General features: G+C 43.6%; 1 protein-coding gene across 3 annotated transcripts in view; it reads right to left on the reverse strand.

Moving 5' to 3' along the window:
- Positions 1–26,629, reverse strand: part of DDX24 (DEAD-box helicase 24) — a 55,458-nt gene that overhangs the window by 16,116 nt on the left and 12,713 nt on the right. The window contains exons 1-5 of one of the 3 annotated variants that reach the window (XM_085851331.1): positions 18,802–18,923; positions 15,675–16,375; positions 13,131–13,442; positions 11,990–12,143; positions 1,515–2,066 (exon numbers count right to left, since the gene is read on the reverse strand). In XM_085851331.1, the coding sequence (XP_085707457.1) occupies positions 1,515–2,066; positions 11,990–12,143; positions 13,131–13,442; positions 15,675–16,368 (1,712 nt within the window). In that variant the 5' untranslated portion in view covers positions 16,369–16,375; positions 18,802–18,923. Of the gene's footprint in view, positions 1–1,514; positions 2,067–11,989; positions 12,144–13,130; positions 13,443–15,674; positions 16,376–18,728; positions 18,924–26,629 lie in introns of those variants that run through there. The other 2 variants (XM_085851330.1, XM_085851332.1) reach the window with 2 other exon arrangements.

Here is a 26,629-nt window from a genome sequence, read left to right on the forward strand (position 1 = left end):
CATTGATGAAAACCAGAAAAAGAACAGGGCCCAAAATGCCGCCTTGAGGAATTCCAGCTTGGACAGGAAGAGGGGATGAGAGAACTCCATTGAGGACCACACGTTGACTGTGACAAGAGAGGAAGTCTGCGAGTCATGAGTGGAGATGTCCTTGGATACCATAGGAAGAGAGTTTGGTGAGCAGGGCAGGGTGCCAGACCGTATCGAAGGCACGCAATACGTCTCAGGAGATTGCTCTGATTTCATGTCTGGCATTGATGATCTGCATCCATTGTTGGGAGAGCAGAAGCAGCATATCCAGGGAAGAGTGACCTTGTCTGAATCCAGAAAATGTATTTGAATACATATGCAATTTTGACGTCATTAGAAGGAACCTATAACATCATTTAAAATAAAAACAAAAAGAAATCACACTTATTTCCCATGAGTACTTGCTATGTGACAAGTTTTAATTTTTTTCCTTGGTGTGGTTTCAGAGATACAGATGTCCAAAGTTTTTCTGTTTTTCCAAAATGGCTGCCACACCACGTGCCTTATGTCGTCATAATTATGATCAAAGCATTCTACATGAGTAGTCGCACCTATGGTGAAAATTTCATCTCGATCCGACAAGCAGTTGTGGAGAAAAACACGAAGGTTCTGTGCGGACAAACAAACTAACAAAGATAGACAGAACGGACCCAAACGCAATTTACCATCCCCTTCGGCGAGGGTAATAAGATACAAAGTTAACTCGTAAGTTCATTGAACACTTTACCCCAAGCAGTCTTAAGAAAAAAATTCATTTGGCGGGGTCTGCGAGCAGCAAATTTGATTGGTCAAGATGATGTACGATGCAACAACATTTTGTCCAAGTATTGCAAAATTAAAGTTTTTTTAAAGTGCCAAAAAGTAGATTTGTGTTCTGTAGTGTTCAAGTATATAATTCAATTGAAATAAAAAAAAGATTTTAAATGTTGAAATTTTTTTTCTCGGAAGTTTGCCACTGTTGCTGCAGCGTCTTTTACACCACATTATTGAACACGTTGCAACAGTTATTCAAGCCTGTTGTTTGTGCCCTTCACGACGTCCTTACAAACTACGTTTCCTGTTTGGAATTATTTTCAGTTTTGTTTGACTGCTAGACAGGTAAACAGAGTAAAATATTATCTCACTCCTCTCTGTGCATTTGCAATCAAGTCAAATTCAGAGCCAAAGTACTGCTAAATTACAGGTTCGTGTTCCGATTTGTGTTCAAAAAATATATCAAACGGAAATGAAGTTGTTCCTCAATCATAAACTGACACGTGTGGACAGACAGACAGACAGACAGACAGACAAAGTGAACCAATTGCTTAACGCCGCTTTTCGATTTGCGCGCGCAGGGTAAATATGAAAGGAGGATGATGAATGTCATAAACAGAGCAGTTAGAAACCCGAAGGGCATTAAATCGTCAAATATTTCGCTGCCATATATCATGTGATCTAAGCCGTGTAGTAAAGTTTCAGATGACAAAGTGCATGGGGCCACAGACCTGTCTCGAGACGCAAAGCGCTCTAGGTTTTTAAGGCGCTGCTTTTGGTGCATATTGGCATGCAGGGCGACCACATCACAGCCAAGCACCGAGAGCAGGCCGACGAGGCGCTTGACACAGGAAACGCTGTTGGCAAACACCATGGTGCGGCCAGGGTATTGAATGATGAAGTAGTAGAGGTAGAGATCCTTCTCATCGGTATCACAGTGCAGACGCGTCTCAGTCAGAGCTTCAGCTGTAGCACCTTTCCTAGTCAAGTCTACAATCTTGGGTGAAGGACGGATCCCAAGCCTTTTTATAAGCTCTCCAAGCTTGCTTTTCCCATCACAAGGTACACCCTTGCCAATGGGGGCATTTTTTGGCTTCACAAAGTGGCGAGATGGAGTGGCATGCCCGAGTGTAAGGGTGGCAGAGAACACAAAGGTCTGCCTCGAGTGTTGACTGTGGCCGAGTCCTCTCGCCTTTGACGCATCGAGGAACTCGATTAGTTGTGCGAGCTCAGCAAAGTGTCCCGGTTCCAGCAGACGATCAGCCTCATCCAGGACAAGGCATCTGGTGAGTTTAAGGAATAGACAGAAAGGCTTACGACAAGAAAGGCATTTTTTATACGACACCAAAATGCAAATATTTGTAATTATATGCAATTATATTTGTGCTTCTCATTAAATAAATAACTAACAAAGTAATAAACCAATGTCAACCCCAGGGTGACCAGTATCTTGCCAAAATGTGAACATGAGTGACTTATTTATTCGATTAAAGTTACTCAAAAAATAAGGGTTTCGTCGACCTTGATGCTTGACCTTTTTGTGACCTTGACCTTTATATTTTCGTACGGTTAATGGTATCTCTCCAGGACCGTTGTACATGAAATATCAAGAGATTTTGATGAGAACTGAGGAAATAAAATTTTCATGAAAAATCCGTTTTTTCGTCATGTCGTCATCAAATAACATCATGGCATCAAACCTTTGACAGATCTGGAAAGCACTTATCAAGCACTTTCATATGAGGTATTACTCGATATGGTATCTAAGATTTCAAAATTTGACCTTGGGGTCAAAAACTTTCGACCTCCAGCGCTAACCATGAAGGTCAAGGCCGATCGCCACCAAAATTAATCATCTGAGCACCAGACCATGAACTATATTCCCATGAAGTTTGAAGATGATCCGATCAAAATTACTCAAAAAATAAGGGTTTCGTCGACTCCCCTGATTTGCGACAAACTAACCTTGACCTTCAAACTTTTGTGCACTGAAAGGGACCTCTATAGGCCTCTGATATGCGAAGTTACAAAAATTTCCAATGATAACTGTGCTCTGCAGAGTAATTTATACGTGATTACTGACCAAAAAAAAACAAAAAAAACATATGAAGGTCAAGGCCAATCGCCACCAAAAATTAATCAGCTGAGCGCCAGACCATGAACTATATTCCCATGAAGTTTGAAGACTATCCGATCAAAATGACTCAAAAAATAAGGGTTTCGTCGACTCCCATGATTTGCGACAAAGTGACCTTGACCTTTGACCTTGATCTTCAAAATTTTATGCGCTGAAAGGGACCTCTATAGGCCTCTGATATGCGAAGTTACAAAAATTTCCAATGATAACTGTGCTCTGCAGAATTTTTTATACATGATTGCAGACAAAAAAAAAAACAAAACAAAAAAAAACATACAAGCTGACTAACATATCTTGCAAAAACTTCGTTTTGGCAAGATAATAATATGCAAAACATGGAGAACAGTGATGGTTTATGGGGTTGATAAAAGTAATAAGTGGGATACCATACAGGTCACCAAAGGAATCTTTATCCATTAACAGTGAACCGTCGCATTCACCAATTGTGTGTGTGGATACAGTCAACCCCCGCTTCATCGCGGTTCACCTATCGTGCCCCCGGTTCATCGTGGGTTTTCCCTTGGAACGTAGCTAATTTTTTCTGCGGATTCCCCTGGTACATCGTGGTAATAATATGTAAAATACAAATTATTTAAGCAATAAATTATAACGCGTGGTGCTCGACCAGTCACACAACCACGAGACAAAGTTTCGCCTGTGAACTACGAATATTTTCTACGTTTTTTTTCTCCAAGCCCCACGATGCCGCCCAAACGCCCTGCACCTTCTAAGGCTTCTGGCAAGGAACCGAAGCGCCAGAGGAAGGTCCTGGGACGCTCCAGGAGAAGGTTAAGGTAAAGGTGCTCGATATATGCTTCGGGAAGGAGAAAGGTTTGCCACCGTTGGACGAGCACTGCTCATACCCAGCACCTCAAAACCGACCAGACCAAATTAGTCGATCTCCGGCACCTCAAACCCAATTACTGCCAAACCGACCAGACCAGACTAGTCGATCTCAGGCACCTCAAACCCAAACGATTTTTTGGGGGAGGCGTCCATTTCATCGCGGATTTTCACTTAGCGTGGGGAGGTTTGGAACGTAACCCCCGCGAGAAATGGGGGATTAGTGTGTGTGTGTGTGCGTGTGCGTGTGCGTGTGCGTGTGCGTGTGCGTGTGCGTGTGCGTGTGCGTGTGCGTGTGCGTGTGCGTGTGTGTGTGTGTGTGTGTGTGTGTAGTTAAAAAAGTTAAAAACAAACAAACAAAAAAAAACATAGGGGCAATACCCCTGGGCACTCACTTGGTCGTGGCTGGATAAGATAACCAGGGAACCATTGGTAGACATGGATGACACACAAATATGTAATGGAGAAGAAAGTAAATACCTGTGGATTATTTTTTTGACACTGTGAACAAGCCTTGGTACATCACAGGTGATGAAGGTCATGGTCAAGTTTCATCAAAATTGTGTGTGTAGTTTTGGGGAGAGAAAGGAAAGCAAATACAGAATTTGGGGAGGACCCCCCCCAACCCTTTCCCTTTACTTGTGCTTAGACCCCCATTTTTCTACTGCCATGAACAAACTTTGGTACATCATGGGCGATCAAGGTTGTCATCAAGTTTCATCGGAATTGTGCGTGTAGTTTCTGAGAAGAAAGCAAACACCAATTTCGGGGGTCAACCCCCGTAAAACTCCTTCAAGGCCCAATTTTTATTAATGTTCTGAACAAATTTTGGTACATGCATAATGATGAATGTTGTGGTAAAGTTTCATCAAAATCGTATGTGTAGTTTCTGAAAAGAAGTTGTAAATATATGTGGACGGATGGACGGATGAATGACGTGCAATCCCATAAGCTCCCCAGAACTACGTTCCAGGTGAGATAATAAAAAAAACAAAGGGGGTAAAGAATAGGCTTTCCAAATTTGCACATTAAACAAAGCTTGGAAGGCAAGGTGGACAACAAAGGGGGTGGTGATCAGATTCAGGAAAGTATTGATACTTGCATAGATTGGGCAAAAGATTGGCAGATGGAATTTAACCTGAGCAAGTGTTAGGTGTTGGGGATGGGAAAGAACAATGAAAATAAAGATGACAGGATGCAAGGGGTAATTTTGGAGCATGTCCCACAGGAGAAGGATCTGGGGGTGGTAATAGATACGGGAGGTTTGCAGGCAGCACAGTGCCAGGCAGCTATAGGTAAAGCAAATCGGATTTTAGGTTGTATTCGGAGGAGGATCAATTATAGATCAAAAGAGGTGGTGTTAACATTGCACAGGAATTTAGTGAGGGCCCCATGTAGAATATTGTGTGCAGTTTTGGTCACCACAGTTCCGGAAGGACATAGATGCCATAGAGAGGGTTCAGCACAGAGATACGAGATTGATTCCGGGCCTAGCTAGACTCAGCTATGAGGAGTGGCTGAAGGAGACAGGGCTTCCTTCTCATGAATAAAGGCGGTTACGAAGAGATATGATGGAGATGTTTAAGATAATGAAAGATACAGATAAAGTAAGTGTAGAAGAATTATTCAGCAGAGTAGACATTGAGAGGACCAGGGGCCGTAGCGTGAGAGTAAAGAAGAGGAGAGTTAAGGTGGCAGTAAGGCAAGGGTCTTTTACTCAAAGAGTAGTTAATGCATGGAATGGTCTCCCTGGAAAGGTAGTGGCAGCAGAAACAGTAGATAAGTTTAAATTGGAATGAGATAAGTACCTGGAAGTTACGGAGATAGAGGGGTATGTGGATGGTGGCAGGACTTTTAGATAGCTTGAGCATGTCCTCATCGAGGCGAGCCCTTAAATAAAAGAACTGCTTTGATAGAAAAGTAAGGAAAGAGAGAATAGTCTAAAAGTCGTTGGGAAAGTAAAAAAAAAAACAACAAATAAAATCAGCTTTTTTGAAAGGTGGAAGGTTATAAGTGTTTGGGAAGACGTGAGAAGGTAAAGAGTTCTAGAGTGTGGCAGTGGAAGGGAAGAAACAAACATCGTAATGGCCCACCCTTGAGTTGCAAATGGCCACACAATAATCATGTGATGTATTAGCTTGTCGAGTATTCCTTGGTCTCGCTAATGGTGGAGGTACAGAAGCAGCAAGTTCTTGCGAGTAGAAACCAAAGTAATATCTGTAGAAAAGAGAAAGAGAGCCGACTATGCGGCATAATTTGAGTGGGTCGAGTTTTGAGGTCACATTGGTGGAGTTGACAAGTCGAATAACTTTGGATTCAATTCTGTCCAGTATGTATGTGGAGCTGGAACCTCCCCAGATGTGAGAGCAGTACTCTATACAAGGACAAATCAATCCTTTTTATCGTTGGAGCAATTGTTCAGAGGAGAAGAATCTTCGACATCTGAACAGGACTCCTGATTTCTTTGAGGCAGACTTAGCTATTTGCGTAATGTGTGGATTCCAGGATAAATTAGATGTTAGAGTGATAACTAGTAGGTTTATTGTATCACGTGGTGTAATTGTAGAGCTTTCAAAGGAGATTGGAGAGTTGAAAGGAGTTTGAGAGAGAGGAGAGAAGAAATTGAGTTTTAGAAACATTAAACTTAAATTGATTGCATTTGCCCCACTGGGAGATCTTGTCCAAATCCGAATTTAAAGAGGTGGCTGTGATGAAACGAGATGTAGATAGAGTGAGGGAAGATGGGGCAGAAGGGAAAGACACCAATGTCGAGTCATCATGTAATGGTGGAATGTAATGTCGAGTCATCAGCATACGAGTGCATTGTTTGTGGGTGTCTCGTCAAGGGGTGGCGTGTGGTTGATGTTGGGCATTTCTCACCAAAGAACGGCCTTTGCCCACACCCTCCCACCGCCTCCCAGAAAGCAAAAAAAAATACCAAAAAAAGGCAACATTTTGCATTTTCTTTTTATGTAAATTGGTCCAATGTTGATGTGGCACAAGCACAATGGGCAGAATAGCCTCCTCCTATGTCTAGACTCCTTGTGATTCCTTGTACTCAGTTGAAAAAAAACAAAACAAAGATAACACAATGTAACAAAAATAAAATAAAAACAATGTCACCCGCAGGGTGACCCGTATCTTGCCAAAAGGTGACCACATGTGACTTCTTTAAAGTCACACTGAGGTGAACAGAGCTGCTATCCACCAGGAGCGACTCCTTGAGGAATATCTGTCGATGAGAGATTCCGATGAGAATCGTTCTACAGAGTAACCATGAAAAATATGCTTTTGCCTCATAACGTCACCAAATGACGTCATAATGTCTCAAGCTTGACATATCTAGAAAGCACTCATCGAGGTGTTCAATTTGAGGTACTACACGATATGGTTCCCAAAACTTGAAAATTTGACCTTGGGGTCAAATATGTTTGACCTCAGGTGCTAACCATGAAGGTCAAGGCCAATCGCCACCAAAAATTAATCAGCTGAGCGCCAGACCATGAACTATATTCCCATGAAGTTTGAAGACGATCCGATCAAAATTACTCAAAAAATAAGGGTTTCGTCGACTCCCCTGATTTGCGACAAAGTGACCTTGACCTTTGACATTGACCTTCAAAATTTTGTGCACTGAAAGGGACCTCTATAGGCCTCTGATATGCGAAGTTACAAAAATTTCCAATGATAACTGTGCTCTGCAATATTTTTTATACGTGATTACAGACAAACAAACAAATAAAAAAAATTAAAAAAAACATACAAGCTGACTAACATATCTTGCAAAAACTTTGTTTTGGCAAGATAAAAAGTTTGTTTGAGTGAATTTTTTGGTTGTTTATCTTTGATTAGGTCGTAAGAATGAAGAAAAAGCATATATTTTATGTCGCGAATCGTTAAGGAAATGACACAGATTTTTTGAAAAATAACAAAAAAATTGTATATTTACATAAGAAAATTGCAGAACAATGTATTTGAACATTAATGAAACTATACAACAGTGTTGAAACATACAGGGATATGCTAATCAGAAGTAAAACATAGCATACTGTTGATCGTTTTGTGACTTAGAAAATATTTTGAAAAAAAATATGATTTTTTCAAGTCGGTTATTTGAGTATAATTTATATGATTCATTCAAGTAGTCATTTGATATATGTTACATTTTGTTTCCGTTCTTTCCCTTCAACTCGTCTTATTATATTTGTTCTTTTATTTCTATTTATTTAACTAAACTATTTATTTTATCTAAACTATTTATTTAACAGATGTTGTCTCATGATGGCTTCTGCTTGAGGTTCCTGCAAGCATAATCCTGATAACTTCTGCTATGTCTGCGGAGTCTTTCTGAATGTCAAGTCAGTCAAGTACACCATCATTGAAGGGAACCTCTTCTGTTCGGCTTACAAGGCGTACTTTGGAGTTCAATTAGGGGACCAGGACAAGAGTTGGGCGCCACACGTGGTTTGCGGAAGCTGTCGGTCCACTCTGGAGTCGTGGTACAGAGGGGAGAAACGAAAACTGAAGTTTGGCGTGCCAAGAATCTGGCGGGAACCAACAGATCACTCAAACAACTGCTACTTTTGTATGGTGGTAGTGACATGTCACCGCAGGGGAAAGAAGACGGATGTGTTCGACTACCCCAATCTGCCATCATCTCTTCGTCCGGTGATGCATTGTGAGGAGATTCCAGTTCCCAACCCTCCTCCGGTGATCACGAAAGATGCTTGCACAAGTTCCAGCAGGGAAACAGAAGATGCCCACGACGATGTCTTTGTTGCAGATGATACCCCGGCTATTCCGCATTTCCCTAACCAAGCGGAGCTCAAGGATCTTATCAGGGACCTAGGACTCACCAAATCAAAAGCAGAATTACTGACATCCAGGTTGAAACAGTGGAAGTTGTTGGACGAGAACTATCGGGTAACAAAACAGAGACAACGTCATGACATATTCTCTCAGTATTTCACACTGGATGAGAAAGTGTGTTATTGTCACGACATCAACGGCTTGTTTGAAGAAATTGAATTCCCGTATGATCCCAGCAACTGGCGACTGTTCGTGGACAGCTCAACTAGAAGCTTGAAGGCGGTGCTGTTGCACAATGGTAACAAGTACCCAAGCATCCCTATCGCCCACTCTGTTCAGCTAAAGGAAGGCTATGAGAATGTGAAGCATGAAGAACATGATTGGGAAGTGATTGGAGACTTTAAGATGATTGGCTTTTTGACAGGTTTGCAAGGCGGCTTCACAAAACATCGATGTTTCCTCTGCTACTGGGATAGCCGAGCTACAGCGAGACATTATGAAACGAAGGACTGGCCATCAAGAACGGGCTTTGTCATTGGCGAGAAGAACGTGAAGTGGCAACCGCTGGTTGAGCAGGAGAAGATCTTGATGCCACCCCTCCACATCAAGCTGGGGCTCATAAAGCAATTTGTGAAGGCACTAGATCACGAGTCCGCTGCCTTCAAGCATTTGGAAGCGGTATTTCCGAAGTTGTCGGAGGCAAAAATAAAGGCAGGGGTGTTCGTTGGGCCGCAAATTAAAAAGCTAATGAAGGACCCAGAGTTCTCCGGAAAGTTGTTGGCACCGGAGAAACATGCCTGGCACAGCTTCGTTGCGGTTGTTCAGGGCTTCTTGGGTAACAACAAGGAAGAAAACTAACGCGAACTGGTCGACAATCTTCTCAAGTCCTACAAGGAGATGGGTTGCAGAATGTCCCTGAAATTGCACACGATGCATTCCCATTTGGATTTTTAAAAATCCAATATGGGAGACTACTCCGAAGAGCATGGTGAGCGCTTCCACCAAGATGTGATGGAATTTGAGAAGCGCTACCAGGGCCAGTATAATGAGCGTACGATGGGCGACTACGTCTGGGGTTTGGTCCGAGAAACCCAGCCTCTTCACCGAAGAAAGAGCAGAAAATCTGTGTGTTTTCAATAAAGTCTTATCGAATATGTAGTATGCTAATATTTTACTTCTGATTAGCATATCCCTGTATGTTTCAACGCTGTTGTATAGTTTCATTTATGTTCAAAGACATTTTTCTGCAATTTTCTTATGTAAATATGCAATTTTTTGTTATTTTTCAAAAAATATGTCATTTCCTTAATAACGATTAGCGACATGAAAGATATGAATTTTCTTCATTCTTACGACCTAATAAAAGACAAACAACCAAAAAATTCACTCAAACAAAATCTTTGTTACATTGTGTAATTAATGTATAATACTGGCTACCACAAGGTAGTGTCTGTGGTCAGCGTTAGCACAATGTGCGTAAACAGACAGACAAACAAGCCGGTAGGCGGACATGGGTAGTCAGTTTCAGGACTGCCATTTGGAAACTATAAGAGATAGAACCTGACGCGATGGGCCCATTCGATGGGGAATGACCTGAGGATTAAGCACAAGAAAATTCATGATTCTAGCTTCAAGGGTTAATGCTGAAGATTGTTTTTAAGTTAAAATACGCCCACATTTGGAGGTTTTTTTGGCCGTTGCTAGGAAACGGAGGGGTCCATAGCAACGGTTCTTTCTCACACATAACTAGGACATACCATGAACCTACCATACCAGTTTCATGTATATCTGACTCGGTCTCTGAGATATAACGAACTTCGTTTTTTTATTGTTTTCGACCAGGGTTCATTCAAAGTCTATCTTCTCCGACAGTTTTCATAGGATCTGGATGGAAATTTTTGACAATATGGCTGAATGTACTGCCCACAGTCGCTCGTGGCCCGATTTTTGATTTTCTAAAAAAAAAAATTTGAGATTTTTTTGAAAATTTCAAAGGTCCGTTGCTAGGCAACGGATGGCTCCATAGCAACCGTTCTCATTTGCACACAACTGGGTCATGGTATGAACCTACCAACCAAGTTTCATCGAAATTGCCATTGTATTAACGGAGCACTGGACCGAACAGACATACATACAAGCTGGTAGGCAGACATGGGTAGTGGCCTACCCAATAGAACCTGACGTGATGGGCCCGTTCGATGGGGGAATGACCTGAGGATTAAGCACAAGAAAATTCATGATTCTAGCTTCAAGGGTTAATGCTGCAGATTGTTTTTTCGTTAAAATACCCCCACATTTAGAGGTTTTTCGGCCGTTGCTAGGCAACTGGGTTGCTAATTTAATATAATAACTAAATAAATAACCAACATATTTTTCGTGAATCATTGAATCTAAAACACTGCATGTTGGGCCGGCTAGAAATAAGTTCAGGCGGGAGTGGAGACAGCAATAGAGGCGGAGATGATAATGGTATTTGGTAAATGAGACGAAATATTCTAATAGTTTGTAATTCTATCGATTGAAAAATTAGGGTATGGTGAGATGTGAATTCGTACACTTCTGAACTTCCGAGGTGAAAATGGACTGCATTTTCGAACTCAGTGGGGTCGATTTACTCCAAGAAATGTTTAGACGGACAACAAATTAATTATAGATTAGAAAATATCGAAATGAGTCGGATTAGTTACTCAACTCCAGTAATGATAAATCTTGTTTTAGGTCATATTTTCGAAATGGTAGTGAATTTAATGTCGCTGCAGTCATTTCTTAGAGTTTGAAAATGCACCCCATTTCCACCTCGGACATCCAGAAGTACCCGTAATCGTACCTGACCATAGACTAATTTAACCAACTCATGAAACTAAAAGTCATCATATGGAGCGACCTCTAAATCACCTCCGATCAACTTAAAAAATTTTATGCACGTTATGGAATCATAGTGGAATAATTTAAGTCTTGTGGAGACAACATCTGAATTTTTTTTTTTTTTTTGCTGTTTTTGGACCACCCTTCTGGTCGCCTCTTACGACACAGGGATATGGATTGGGTTTCGCCATGATTCCGGGCTGCCCTACACCTTCTCATAGCGCGGCCCAGCGCAGAGCTCCCGTCCTCAAGCGATCCTTCACCCCAAGCCTCCGAGTAGCCGGATTACAGGCGCACGCCACTACGCCCGGTCACCTCGTATCCTAAATAACACCCCCAAATTCCCTAACACCTATCACTCTTCTCTCACGTCTCATACCCCTTTACTTCCTTCATCCAAGTTTACAGCCACTCCTCACCACCCCCCCCCCCAAACCAATCCTCCCCCTACTAAAATTTAAAACCCACCTGTAACAAGCGACTACAAACTGGCAAACAGTTATCAGGCAATGAGGCTGAAGATGGAGTTACCTACACAAGTACCGTACATACCTGAGTTGGGTAAATGTGGAAAGGTGGGGATGCCCCTCGTTAATGAGCTGCCAAAGACGTCCAGGTGTACCAACAACCACCTCAGGGTGTTGATTCAGCACTCTCTGCTGCTTGGGCACTGCCATACCACCCACAACCACTGCAGTACGAATGCCTGGAGAGCACATAGAGTCTGTGTGATGCCTCATTACCTCGAATATATATACATGTATATATATATATATATATATATATATATATATATATATATATATATATATATATATATATATATATATATATATATATATATATATATATATATATATATATATATATACATATACAGATAGACTCCTCCCATGCTCTTCTCGCCAAAGAAGCTGCATAAAGCAACCATGAAAGGCTACCCAAGGTAAGTTCTCTGCCGTTTCAAACCCTTCCCAGGAGTTCCTCCACAGCTGCAAAGACATTCACAAATAGTACACACATGTGAATCCCAATATTACTGGACCGGTTTCATCACTTATTGGCGAATCATCAGCAACAGCGCAGTGAGAAATGCATACCAATGAGGCTCCCAAGCATGTACCATGTGAAAATGTCAAAAGCAGTCAATATATAAATGACAAACAAAGACCCACTCATGTCTCTCACTTGTGAATGGAGGAAATAACCAATCAGCTCTCACATAATCAATTAAACCCAGGTGGCTAGGATTATATAAATAAATTGATTCATAACCATGTCTTCCCTCCTGTTCACCTGTATATCTACACCGTATTTTCCAGTGTATAAACCACGTCCGTGTATTAACTGCACCCCTGTTTTTCACCCTCAAAAGAAATGAATATGTTGATCATTTTATTTTCTGATCTAGATCTAAATACGTTTTTGCATTAACTTTGTACGGAACAAAGTGACAAAGGTGTGCTTTCTCCCATGTCCGCTTAATTTCGTCTCATAGTCTTATTCTCATTCTCACCTCTACATTCTCTTGTTCTGACGCACTCGCACTACTTTCTTCCATCACAACTTCCAATCACATTTTTTTTCACCAAACCAATTGCTTTGTCAACTTGAAAGTTTATGTAATTTTTACAAAGAACTGCTTGCCAGGTACGATTCATCAATTAGGATGCCAATGTACAGCAAGTCATACCTGTGTGTTTCGCCACCGCATCCAAGTGGTGCTTCACTTGCACTGCAAGCTCTCGGGTTGGAGCCACAACAAGGGCGAGGAGAGGCGTGGACGTACCGTGAACCACCGTTTCATCATCTGGCATCTTGGGTTCATCTTCAAAGCCTGACACAACATTCTTTCGCAACTCGACACCATCTTCCCCGGAATCTCTGATCTCCAACTCATCATTTGGCTCCTTTTGACTCTCTGAGTTTTTGGTCAGGCGAGCTTCCTGCCACTCGAGGATACGCTGGATCACTGGGATTCCGTAAGCAAGGGTTTTCCCACTACCTGTGTAAAGAATACCATTGGGGTTTAGAAGAGTAATTTATGAGCAAGTGCAACGTCAACATGAGATAGTAAGAGATACAAAAGTAGTGGTTTAACAACAGTACAATATTTCAGATATTTACTTCCCTACAGATATTGAGGCTCAAGGAAACAAAGAAAAGGGATAAAGTGGAGAGGACAAAAACGCACCTGCAGATGCACTACAATTAGTGAAGGGTAAATGAGAGGGAAGACAAGGGATGCACTCAAGAGTGGGTTTTGGAAAATCACGAGGTGGTGATAGGCAGCAGTCTTAAAGGCCTGGAGGGATTTGTTCCAGCAATACAAAGCAAAATTTGCAACATTATAACCAAACCCCAAATGTGCAACTTCCCATATAAATTAGTGGGCAATAAGCGACAATAGTTAACAACCAACGATAAGCAAATGAAAAGATGTATAGGCGAGTGCGTAAACAAACAGTTGCAGATCTCATTACGGCGTTCAAGTTCCAGAGGACAATACAAACAAGGAAAAAGAGCAATCAGAGATTGCAAACCCTCACCAAGACTTCTTTTGAGTGGTGTATTTTTATAGGTTTTCAGGTGAATCCAATATGACTGCCAAACCATGTGACCTATAACATCATATGTGTGACTTTTGTTCCTCATGGATAGGCGGTCATATGTGTAAAGCTTCGCCTCGATCTTTTCAGCCATTTCAGAGAAGATTTTTGAAGGTTGAAAAAAAACAATATGGCTGCCGAATCACGTGACCGATGACGTCATCAAAAACATTTTGTGGACCATTTCATCCTGAGATGAGCCCTCAAAATTTTGAGATGAGCCCTCAGAGATGCTGGGATCCAAAGTTTTTCCAATATCGCTGCCACACCACGTTACCTATGACATCATAATTATCATTGAAACATTCTACATGAGTAGTTGCACGAATGGTGAACATTTCCTCTCAATCCGCCAAGCGGTTACAGAGAAAAACACGAAATTTCTGTGCGGACAAACAAACAAATGGACCCAAATGCAATGCCCTCTCCGAATCCTTCTGCAAGGGTAACGAGGGAGTTCATCGAACACGGTACCCCATACAACGTTGAGAAACAAGGACATGGGTGGGGTTTGAGTGGCATTTTTAGCCACGTCGCGTTGCGAACGCTGGCTCTAAGAGAGCTCCGCGTTGTTCTTCTTCTTGTTCTGGTGAAGACAAAACCTTTATGATGCGGCTCTTGGACACATTTGTCCTTGTTGATTGGTTGTGATGACGTAAAATGCTGCAATATTTTGTTTCTACTGCTGAACAGGTTTTTAAAAGTGCCAAGGAGGCAATTTGTGTTCTAGTGTCAAGTGTATAATTCACTCAAATAAACGAAAGATTTTAAAGGTCGTAGAAAAAAAAAACTTTTGGAAGTTTACCGCCATTGATGCAGCATCTTTTACACCACCTCATTTAACATGTCACATTAATTATTATTCATGCCTGCTGTTTATGTCCTTTATTATAAGTCCCAAAAAACAAATTTTCCTGTTTGGAATGATTTTTAATCTTCTTTGACTGCCAGACAGGTACACAGAGTAAAAATATAGGGGCAATACCCCTGGGCGCTCACCTGATTGCGGCTAGATAAGATAACCAGGGAACCACTGGTAGGCATGGATGACCCACATAACAACATATGTAATGAGGAAGAAAGTAAATACCTACGGATTTATTGTTAATGCTGTGAACAAACTTTAGTACATCACGGGTGATAAAGGTGGTAATCAAGTTTCTTAGGAATTTTGTGTGTAGTTTCTGAGAAGAAAGCAAATGCATATTTTAGGGGGGGGGACCCCCGTAGACCCTCTTCAGGCCTGATTTTTGTTAATGCCATGAACAAACTTTGGTACATACAAGGTGATGAACATTGTGGTAAAGTTTCATCGAAATCGCATGTGTCATTTCAGAGAAGTTGTAAGTACTTGTGAACGGACGGACGGAGGATGTGCCATCCCAGCGGCTCCCCAGAACTACATTCCAGGTGAGCTAAAAAAAATTATCTCAGCTCTCTATGACATGTGCTGATCGGGTCGTATTTAAAGCTAAACTACAGGTTTGTTTCGCGATTAATGTTCAAAATATATCATTCAATTGACATGAAGTTTGTTGCTCGATCATAAACTGACGCTTGTGGACAGACAAACTCAACCAAATGCTTGAGCCCACTTTTAGCTTCGAGCAAGCGGGATAACCACCCACCGGTCTCTGCCGCTCCAAGAACATCACGCATGTCTCGGATTGCCGCTGGGAGCGCGAGAGCTTGTATTGCTGTCGGCTGCGAGAAACCCAGTTCCAATAGCGCCTGGAGCACTGGTTCTGGTACACAAAGGCCTTCCCATGATGACCTCTCCATCTGCTCCTCGGAGCCTTTCTTTGCAACGACGAGAGCTTTGGCGGTCCACGAACCATCAGCACGTTGATTGCCACTTTCCTTTGCAGGAAGAGCCTTCTGTTTACGTTTATTTCTCTTCCGTTTTTTTTTTTTTACTCCACCTTCAATATTGCTCAGCGATCTTGCCTCCGACATCTTCTCGTTCTGTTCCTCAATCTTCTCACTTTCAATTGGCTGCCTGTCAAGACTCTGCTCATATTTTCTTTTCTTCGCGGATTTTCTCAGAGATAAATCACCGTTCCCACTTTCCTCGGCTTTGAGAAACATCTGAGAGACCACCGAGTAGTCGGTTAGCTCTTCCATACATACAAAACCGCTCATATTATCAATGTCCAGCAAATCTGCAGTGATTGGCAGAGACTTCCATCTTCCTTTAATGTGCACTCCATGCTTTTGAAGCCTCCCGAAGCCTGATGCCAATTCTTCCACTTCAGCAGTATCTGCTGCAGCTTTTTCTGCAACTCGCACAGCCTCGTTTACCTTCTTTTTCTTGCCCTTCATCGTCGGCCTGCAGAAATAATACGTTACAAAGATTACTCCACCCAAATTCAACAAACACCCCACCCAACCCCCTCCTCCCCCCAAATAAAAACACTAAAAAGAGTTTTCGCATTCAAGTGCTCAATTTTAAAACTTCTACTCATTTTGCCTTCCATTACCCGTGTAAAATATTTGTCATCCTACCTTTCAAGTTGTCCCATTAAACTAATCCGTTGCGATAGGAAATCATGGCTGGACCTCTGCCAATGCACCCGGACCTCTGCCAATGAAGCAATTTCCCTGCTCGATGGTTACCATTTCCCTCAAACCCTTTTCTATTCCTCTGCTTCATGTGACTCTTCCAACAATAGGTTTCGAAGAAGCACGTTAACGAAGAGCTTCACCGAGTTTTCAATGTTACCCGAGTGCCAAAGGGGTGATGCGTTTATCTCACGCCGATTGCCTGGGCCTGCAAATGGCTTCATCACTTGAAATCTGGCAAAACATCCTTGCTAATATTGGCATATCTAAGGATTCGTTCATCAGAGATCTATCATGAGGCACCAACGCATTTCGTCTCATCTCACCTGCAACCACTGTACCAGTCCTGAAAGCCTTGATGGATGCAGGTAGCTCAAAGGGAGGCGGTTTGCTATCTCGACATTCACTTCAACATCACAGGAATGGCCAATCCGACTGAAGGAAATCTACTTGGGATAGTTTGCAAAACCCATGCTTGCCCAAACAAGGCACCAATCCCAATCGCACAAAGTTTTCCACTCACTCCCCATAGTAACTACCAAGATTCTGGTGTTGGCTTAACGGTTAAGGTGACTGGATCAACATCTTCAGGTCCGAAGTTCGAGCAACTGTTGTGCTGTTAAAATAAGACAAAGGGGATTGACTCAGCCTGTCATCTTCCCCAGGTCCGCAAAATGGGGACCAGCTTACTGGAAAGAATGAGTCATTTGAGTATCCTATGTTGGAGTGGCGACCTGTTCATGATCGTGGACCCCCACTCCCCCACCCCTCACCCTCCCCTCTACCCCCCCATTCCCAACACCCCCTTGACCCCCACCACCCCCTCTATCCCCCACCACCTCCTCTACTCCCCAACCTCTCTACCTCCACCACCCCCTCTACCCACCACCCCCTCTACCTCCCCCTCTCCACCACCCCCTCTACCTCCCCCTCTCCACCACCCCCTCTACCTCCCCTCTCCACCACCCCCTCTACCTCCCCTCTCCACTACCCCCTCTACCTCCCCCTCTACCTCCCCTCTCCACCACCCCCTCTCCACCACTCCCTCTACCTCCCCTCTCCACCACCCCCTCTCTACCTCCCCTCTCTACCCCCCCTCTCCACCACCCCCTCTCTACCTCCCCTCTCCACCACTCCCTCTCTACCTCCCCCTCTCCACCACTCCCTCTACCTCCCCTCTCCACCACCCCCTCTACCTCCCCTCTCCACCACCCCCTCTACCTCCCCCTCTCCACCACCCCCTCTCCACCACCCCCTCTCCACCACCCCCTCCACCTCCCCCTCTACCTCCCCCTCTCCACCACCCCCTCTACCTCCCCCTCTCCACCACCCCTCTACCTCCCCCTCTCCACCACCCCCTCTACCTCCCCCTCTCCACCACCCCCTCTACCTCCCCCTCTCCACCACCCCCTCTCCACCACCCCCTCTACCTCCCCTCTCCACCACCCCCTCTACCTCCCCTCTCCACCACCCCATCTACCTCCCCTCTCCACCACCCCCTCTACCTCCCCACCACCCCCTCTACCTCCCCTCTCCACCACCCCCTCTACCCCCTCTCCACCACCCCCTCTACCCACCTCTCCACCACCCCCTCTACCCACCTCTCCACCACCCCTCTACACCTCTACACCACCCCCTCTACCCCCTCTACACCACCCCCTCTACCCCCCCTCTACACCACCCCCTCTACCCCCCTCTCCACCACCCCCTCTACCCCCTCTCCACCACCCACTCTACCCCCCTCTCCACCACCCCCTCTACCCCCTCTCCACCACCCCCTCTACCCCCCTCTACCCCCTCTCCACCACCCCCTCTACCCCCCTCTCTACCCCCCTCTCCACCACCCCCTCTACCCCCTCTCCCCCTCTCCACCACCCCTCTACCCCCCCTTCCCACCACCCCCTCTACCCCCCCTTCCCATCACATCCCACCTCAACCCTCGACATCTCGCCAAACAGATCCACAAATCCTCAATCGGTCATGCATTTGCGATTCGGAATACGAAACGTGGTTCGAGGCACCAAAATAACATGAAAATAACTACAAATCTGACATCAATTAAAAGCGAAGTAGGGAAAAAAAAATCTAGATGACAACTACAATCACAAAAAATATAATACCGTGTGGTTCAGGAAAAGAGGGGGAAGGCAAAAAGAAATCCTTCAGATCAGCACAAGAAGACCACGAACTCACCGCACCAACCGGAAACGCTCGCACAATCAAACACTTCCGGGTGAATAAAAAAAAATACATTCTTAACCTCCACAGGAAAACTTTTATATTATAAATCCATATTGAAGCATACATATTACAAATCTCAACATCGTACAACTTTTACGTCGTGCGTATCGGTTAAAACGTCATGACGTTTGCCACGTGTAAAAATCAGTTTTAAAAATATCTCCAAATGATTCGTGAACAGGAAAAAACGGAATTAAAATATTTACTATCAAAGAGTATATGAACTAACAATGCTCCATGGCTGAATACAAATGTTACCAAACCATATCGTTTTGGTTCACTTTTTTAAAGTCTAATATCCCATAATGCCGTGCGCGCCGCCATGTTGGTTTCGTCACTTCCTTGGCAACGAAACCGTCAGTATCGTAACAATCGCACGTTTGTCTCGTCATTGTGACTCACTGCAACGGAAGCTTTCGCTAATTATTTAGCCTTGTTAGGTTTTGTTTACCTTTTCTCGGTTTCGAATCCGTTTCCTTCTTTTTACCATTTGTGTTTCATATTTTGTGTATTCAATGTTGATGTTTGCACGTCCAATATTGAGACATACTAGTGCGTGGCCGTACGTGCAAAAAAATAAAGATTTGTGACGTCAATCGTGACGTCATAGCACGTGACGTGACTGTCATTGGTTTGGTAAATAAATGGCCATAACTTGGGAACCACTTGTCCGATTAATATCAAAGCTTGAAAAGGCACATACTCAGGTCCCCAGCAATACAACTGGAAAGTTTCAATCAGATCGTACCAGTGGTTGTCGAGAAACATCTATCTCTATCTCTATCTCTATCTCTATCTCTATCTCTATCTCTATCTCTATCTCTCACACACACACACACACACACACACACACACACACACACACACACACACACACACACACACACACACACACACACACACACACACACACACACACACACACACACACACTGCTGGAATTATAGATAGATGATGCAGTTAATTGTTTTTCCATGAGCGGTTCCTGAACTTCATATTTTAGCAGAATCTGAATCTGAATCCCCATGCTACATAAAGCTGCTTTGGGGTAGATAGTTCATGATTTTAAAACATGCTTTCCATGGAGCATAATCTGGGTTCAATCCCCAATTGTGTCGGGTCAAAGTTAAAACTGTGGGCATTGTATCATGGATGGGTATATAAAGCAGGCTATCCCATAAACCTTTCGCATGTAGGCGTCAAAGATCACACAATACCTTTTGAAAACACGAATAGGCCACTGGGCAGTGTGTCCCCATTCACCTTGGAAAAATTGCTGCAAGTAGATGGGAGTGCTGGGATCTTGAATAGCAAGGCATGAGCCAAGTGGCCATTTCCTGTCCCAATGTTTCCTGGTATGAGTACAGCATGATCAATCATCCAACCAGTCATCCAGCTCTCATAAATCCAAGCGAGAAAAAATTCATGGTGAAACATCATCAAAATACTATTACTATACAATGGTTACATTTCTAGAGCCGAGAGGTAAACACACTAAGCCGTCGAGCTTGGTTCGAATCCCGACACAGCTATAAACTGTCGTCCTGGTGTTGAACAGGAACGGTGGTGATTCATGAATGTGTGTGTCGTCCCTCGCAAGGACGTTAAACTGGATGTCACGTCTGCCGGAATTAGTTGGTGGACGTTAAAGATCCCACGTTGTTCTTTGCGAAGAGTAGGTGAGCTATCGCCGGCATCATGAACAAATTACAAATTCCTGCCAAAAACTACTCAGTCAAACGTTCGGCCTGGCCAGCTGGTTCCTGAAAAACTTGGACTAAAACTTCTCCTGTCAACCCCGCAAGAACGTGAGAATGGAACGATCTTAGGGGGTCTTCAATGGTCTTGATGGTCTGCGAGTTTTAAAAGGTCTTCAGGGTCTTGGAAATATTAAGAGGCTTAGGGGTCTTTAAGGTCCTGGGAGTATTAATAGTCTTTTGAGTCTTTGAGTTCTAAAGGGTCTGAGAAGTCCTACAGGTCTTTGGGGTATAAACCGTCTGAGAGGTCTTCAGGGTCTTAAAGGTATCAGGTGTATAAGGGGTCTTTGGGGTTTTTAAAGGGTCTTAGGTCTTTTGGGGGTCTTAAGGGTCGGGCATCTTTAAGGTTCTTATGGGTCTTTGGGTTCTAACGGGTCTTTGTGGTCGAAATGGACTGAGAGATTTTAGGGGTTTTCAAGGTTCTTCAAGGATCTTAAAGGATCCTCCTGTTCTTCAAGGGTCTGATGGGTATGAAGGGTTTTATGGGTCTTTGGGTTCCAGAGAGTCTTAGGGGTCTGAATGGTCTTAAAGGGTCTTCTGGATCTTAAGGGTCTTAAGGGAATTAAGGGTCTTATGAGTCTTTGGGTTATGAAGGGGTCTTCGGTGTCTTTGGGCCCTAAACAGTCTTAGAGGTCTTCAAGGCATTGGGGGTCTTAGGGGTTTTAGGGGTTTTAAAGGGGCTTAGAGTTTTGGGGGTCTGAAGGGTCTTCAAAGGTCTAAGTGGTCTCAGCAGTCGAAAGGGTCGATAGATTCGAAAGGTACATTCCAAAAATACATAATTAATATACGTACGTGCAGTCAGTGTGCAACTGACGTTCAATGAGTATGTAATTGATAGACATCTTGTGACACACAGACATGAACTGAGTGAGCTTTGTACATTATAAAGATGTTCTACTACCGAGTTATAAATGTTGTAGTGCAAACTTTATCGATGTGCTCACATTGTATTGGTACTGTACATACTTTATCGATGATCGAACATTCTAAAGAGGACGTACATTACTTGAAGGAAACGTGTGTTTGTGTTGTTGCTGTCGACTGGCCTCGTGGACTGCTCTGCACGAACAGTCCTGATAATGTTTCACCTTCAACCACAGCCACGTCAGTCTCATTGGCCCTTGAACAAATGTGTCCAGCAGCCCCACCCCATTCAGGATGATTGACAGTCGTAGTCCCGCCCACCCCAGTGGTTCCTTCCTATTCCTTAACAAAGGAAGGCAGTTTTGCGTACTTTTCGTGGAATCCTTTCGAGCTATTAAAATTTCGATCAGTTTGCACCTTCCCACGATAAAATGCAGTAGATTCGTGTTTCAACCAAGTTCGTAACTTAAACTAATTTTGAGTTGGGCTGCCAGAAAAGAATGACAAATGGACACTTTTGGAGTCTCTCATTTTTCTTGTTCATTGATGATGTCCCATCGTTTAATGAGGGTCATTGGATGAGGGGGAATTCTCCACAAATGACTGGTTGGTAATTTATCGGTTCATAAGTTCTATCATGGTGGATTGTTTTGAGGATTGATGTTGCATTGAGCCAACGGAGTGTCCAGGCAATCCCCGACATAATAAGTCCAGGACTGAACTTCTTGATGAATGCCTTCTGCTTCTCCTTAATAGTGTTCCTTATCTCACTGCTCAACCACCCCGGCCTCTTTCTGTTTCTAGTTTTACACCTCATTGGAACGTACTTACTCTGCACTCCACACATTTAGTCCTGAAAGGTTTCCCATTTCTCTGATGCTCATTGTCCTGTTGTTTGAGTCTCCCAATCTACATCACCCAACTCTCTCCTCATACCCTCAAAGTTTGCCTTCCCCAAATCTAATAGCCATACCCTACTATCCTGAACTCTAACCCTTCGCAGAATCTTTGCACACACAATGTTATGGTCACTTGCTCCTAAATGCTCCACTTCCTCCACCAAATTGTGATTGTTACTTAAAAGGAGGTCTAACACTGCACTCCCCCTCATGGGCTTCTCTACAAACTGCGTTAAAAAGCAGTCCTGGACTAAAACTAGGAAATCCTCATCCGCTCTGTCCTTTCCCTGTTCCTCCACCCAATCTATCCCTGGCAAGTTAAAATCCTCCATAATCAATACCCTTCCCTGACCACATGCTCCTTTTGAATTATTCATGTACTCCTCCTTCCTCCTCTTCCTTCACACCCGGAGCCTTATAAAAGCATCCTACCAGTATCTTACTGTTTTTACAATCTCTAATCTCGACCCACACAGAATCCTCAACATTTATTCCTTCCTTGATGTCACCCCTTTCTCTTGATGCAATGCTGTCCTTTACCCAGATTGCTGCTCCTCCTCCTATTCTCTCCTTACTATCACACTGATACTCCTTGTAACCTTCTCATCTTGTCCTCCAATTACTCTCCTCATTAAACCATGTCTCATTCACTGCAACAATATCGCACTTCTTGCTATCTACTTTGGCCTCAAGCTCTTCCATCTTATTTCACAATTATAAATGATCAGGAAACAAAGAATATATGTATATGTGGGAAATCTGCATGCCCAGACCAGGAATCGAACGCAGGTCCTCTGTTGAACTGTGCAGGTGCCCCGGAAGCAGCGGGCGAAAGAGAGTGGCATCTAAATGTGGTCACCCAGGTAGCTCAGATGGCAGAACACTGGTGTAGTCCACCAGAGGACCTGGATTTGATTCCTGGTCTGGATATGTAGTTTTCCCACATATACATATAATCAAATTATTTAAATTCCTGGCATTGGTATAGAATATCTAACTTTTCCCTTCTTGAAATTGTAATTTCTTGCCTGGCCTTACTCATCACTATTACATCATCAGTTCCTTTGTTCAGAGCTTCCCAACCCTCCACTGACCTAAAAAAAGCCTGAATTCCTTCCTCAATTCCCACTGCAAACCTTGCTGCCCCCTTTCTATTTAACATACGGCCATCATTCCAGAAACACTCCCTTTGTCCCTGAAATGATTCCCACTGTTTCTTAAATGTAAAACCTTCCTCCCTACACCATGCTTCCAGACATTGGTTGACATCCATCGTTCTGCTCATAATTTCTATATCGTTTCCTAATCTTGGGATAATCCCAGAAAACATGACCTCATAACCTTCTGGTTTCAGCCACTTACCCAATATCCTGTATCTAGTTTTCAATACCTCTGAGTAAACTTTCCCGAAATAATTTGTTCCTTGGTGTACCACAACCAACCTCTTCCTTCCGTGACCCGATACGATGTCATTTATCCTTCCTTCAATGTCCCTAACTCCTGCTCCTTTAAAACTGCACAGAACTTCACTGCATGTCTGCGACCCTTCCTGCAGAATGAAGAATCTACAAATTTAATTGTCTCATCACCAACAAAAACATCTTCCATTCCTCATTCCTACCATTCTCCATTGCTGCACCCTCACCACTGCCTACACCCTCACCACTGCCTGCACTCTCCCACCTATGTTAATTTTTTGGGGTTTTGAAAAGGATTGGGGGCTGTGTGATGTCAGTGTCACAATTTTATCACCTCGTACCGAGGGCTTTGTACCAAATCTCTTATAGCCGTGAGTTTAACTCACGCTATGGTTATAATTGTCAAATTGGGAACCGTGCACCAGGCCAACACTCCAGTGGTGAGAAACAGGTTTAATGAATAATAAAACCAAGCAATGAGGGATAGGGAGAACAAAAAGAGGCACACATTTACAATCCTCTATACTCACAATATCTCAACAGCTTATTCGTTATCTTAAACCATTCACACCACAAAGATTGCGACGGGGAGGTCACGAGACAACAAAAGAAAGAAACCTAGTCCCCACGCAATGCCTCCGTAAGGTCAGTGTTAACTGGGGTGAGGGAGAGCAAGATGGTGAGTCCTTGGCGGGAAGACATGTCTGGCTGCGTCGCGTCTGGTAACCACAGCCTCTCGGTACATGTACTTGGCTGAGTCCCATCTCTCTCTGGGCCTGCCACGTCCATTCGTTGGGCTCCACATGACCTCTCTCTCATCCACCGAATGTGCACTCTGAGCTGCTCTCCGCTCCCTTAACCAAGTCACCTCACCTCTCGGTACTGACTGTTCTGTCCCTTCCCCTTGGCTTTTCTTACCTCACAACCATGTGCAGATTGATTAACTGGTCTCTTGGAGCCTCTGGCCATGCCCCTGGTTGAGAGCAGTTTTGGGTGGGTCCGGCAGTTATCAGAGTTGTAATTATTATATCGGAGCACAGTCATAAGGCTTTACTTTATCCGTCCGCGGAGTAGTGGGACTGGGTAGGTTGCTGGGGCTTGCGGAGCAGGTGAAAGTGAAGTTTACTTTGAAGAAAGACAGCCACATTATGAAGACACATCAGAGTTGGTCATGAATGGCGAGTGATCGCTCACACACACCTTAGACTCGCATTGCATTTGTTTGGGGTGAGTAATTTTTCGCTCGCTTGTATCGTATGTAATTGTACATAATTTCCTTGTCAGAGACCACATTAAGACGATCCAATTTCATTCTGTATGAGAACAGCACTCAGTAGAGTGCATACCTCCACAAGACTGAACATTTTACATTTTGTATTCCACTGATAGGTCAGATCTGCATCTGTACCTGAACAAATATCTAATTGCCTTGTTAATGTCACTTAACCAACTCATCCACCTTGTTTTGTCATAACTCGTCCACAACTTTTTGATGTGTGTATATATATATATATATATATATATATATATATATATATATATATATATATATATATATATATATATATATATATATATATATATATATATATATATATATATATATATATATATATATATATATATATATATATATATATATATATATATATATATATATATATATATATATATATATATATATATATATATATATATATATATATATATATCAAAGCAATATAAGCCAGAACAGCATGTGCCAGAACAGCGCGTTGCTGCGTCCACTTTCCACCGGTACTCCATTGGCCTCCGTCCGGCCTTCCCCCAGGCAGATGCCAGGCCAATCCCCATCTCCTTGAGATGATGGTCAACCTGCTGCAACCACGAGGCACGTGGTCCGCCCATTTGCCTCCTCCACTCACGAGACTCCCTCGCTGAGATAATCTGGTGAGCAGGATCAGCGTTAGGAAAACGAGCCACATGTCCATACAGCCGCAACTGACGCTCACGGCCCATGCAGGTAACAAATCTCATCCGAGTCTCTCTCAGCAACCGCTCGTTGGACACAAAATCTGACCAGCGACAGCCAAGGATTCTCCGAAGAGACCTGGTACCAAAGGAATTAAGTCTCCGTCTCAGATCCTTGGTCAGAGTCCAAGTCGCGCATCCATAGAGCAAGACTGGAAGCACCAAGGACCTGAAGACTCGGACTTTCATCCTCCTGCACAGGTACCGGCAGCGCCACACCCCATGATCCAGTGAATCCATGACTCCCCAGGCCCGACCCAGATGTCTATTGACTTCTGACTCACAGCCAGCAGAGACATGAATATCACTGCCAAGGTAAGTGAATCTCTCCACGACTTCAACATCCTCACCACAAACAGACACAGACAAGACAGCAGCATCCAAGATGTCATTGAAAGCCTGGATCTTAGTCTTGACCAAAGAAACCAGTAATCCCAGTGGCTCCGACTCCTCATTCAGCACCTCGAGGGCCCAAAAGGATATCTAAAGTCTCCGCAAAGATGACTGCATCATCTGCAAAATCAAGGTCCGAGATCTTGACATTCCCAAATGATGCACTGCAGCTTGACCTTTCCGACATCCTCCCTAAAATCCAGTCCATACAAGTGCTGAAAAGTGTGGGGGCCAGTACACACCCCTGACGAACTCCAGTAACAACTGGAAATAAGTCAGAGATGGTACCACCACACTTCACAGCACTCTCAGTACCAGAGTAGAGTTCAGACATCAGATCGATCAGTGTTGGTGGCACCCCACGAAGACCAATAATCCTCCAGAGGACATCCCGATTCACTGAATCGAATGCTTTACAGAGATCAACAAAGGCTGCAAG

This window comes from Eptatretus burgeri, chromosome 13 (genome assembly GCF_056783735.1).
Source record: "Eptatretus burgeri isolate ZD-2024b chromosome 13, Ebu_testis_v1, whole genome shotgun sequence".
Classification (NCBI taxonomy): domain Eukaryota; kingdom Metazoa; phylum Chordata; class Myxini; order Myxiniformes; family Myxinidae; genus Eptatretus; species Eptatretus burgeri.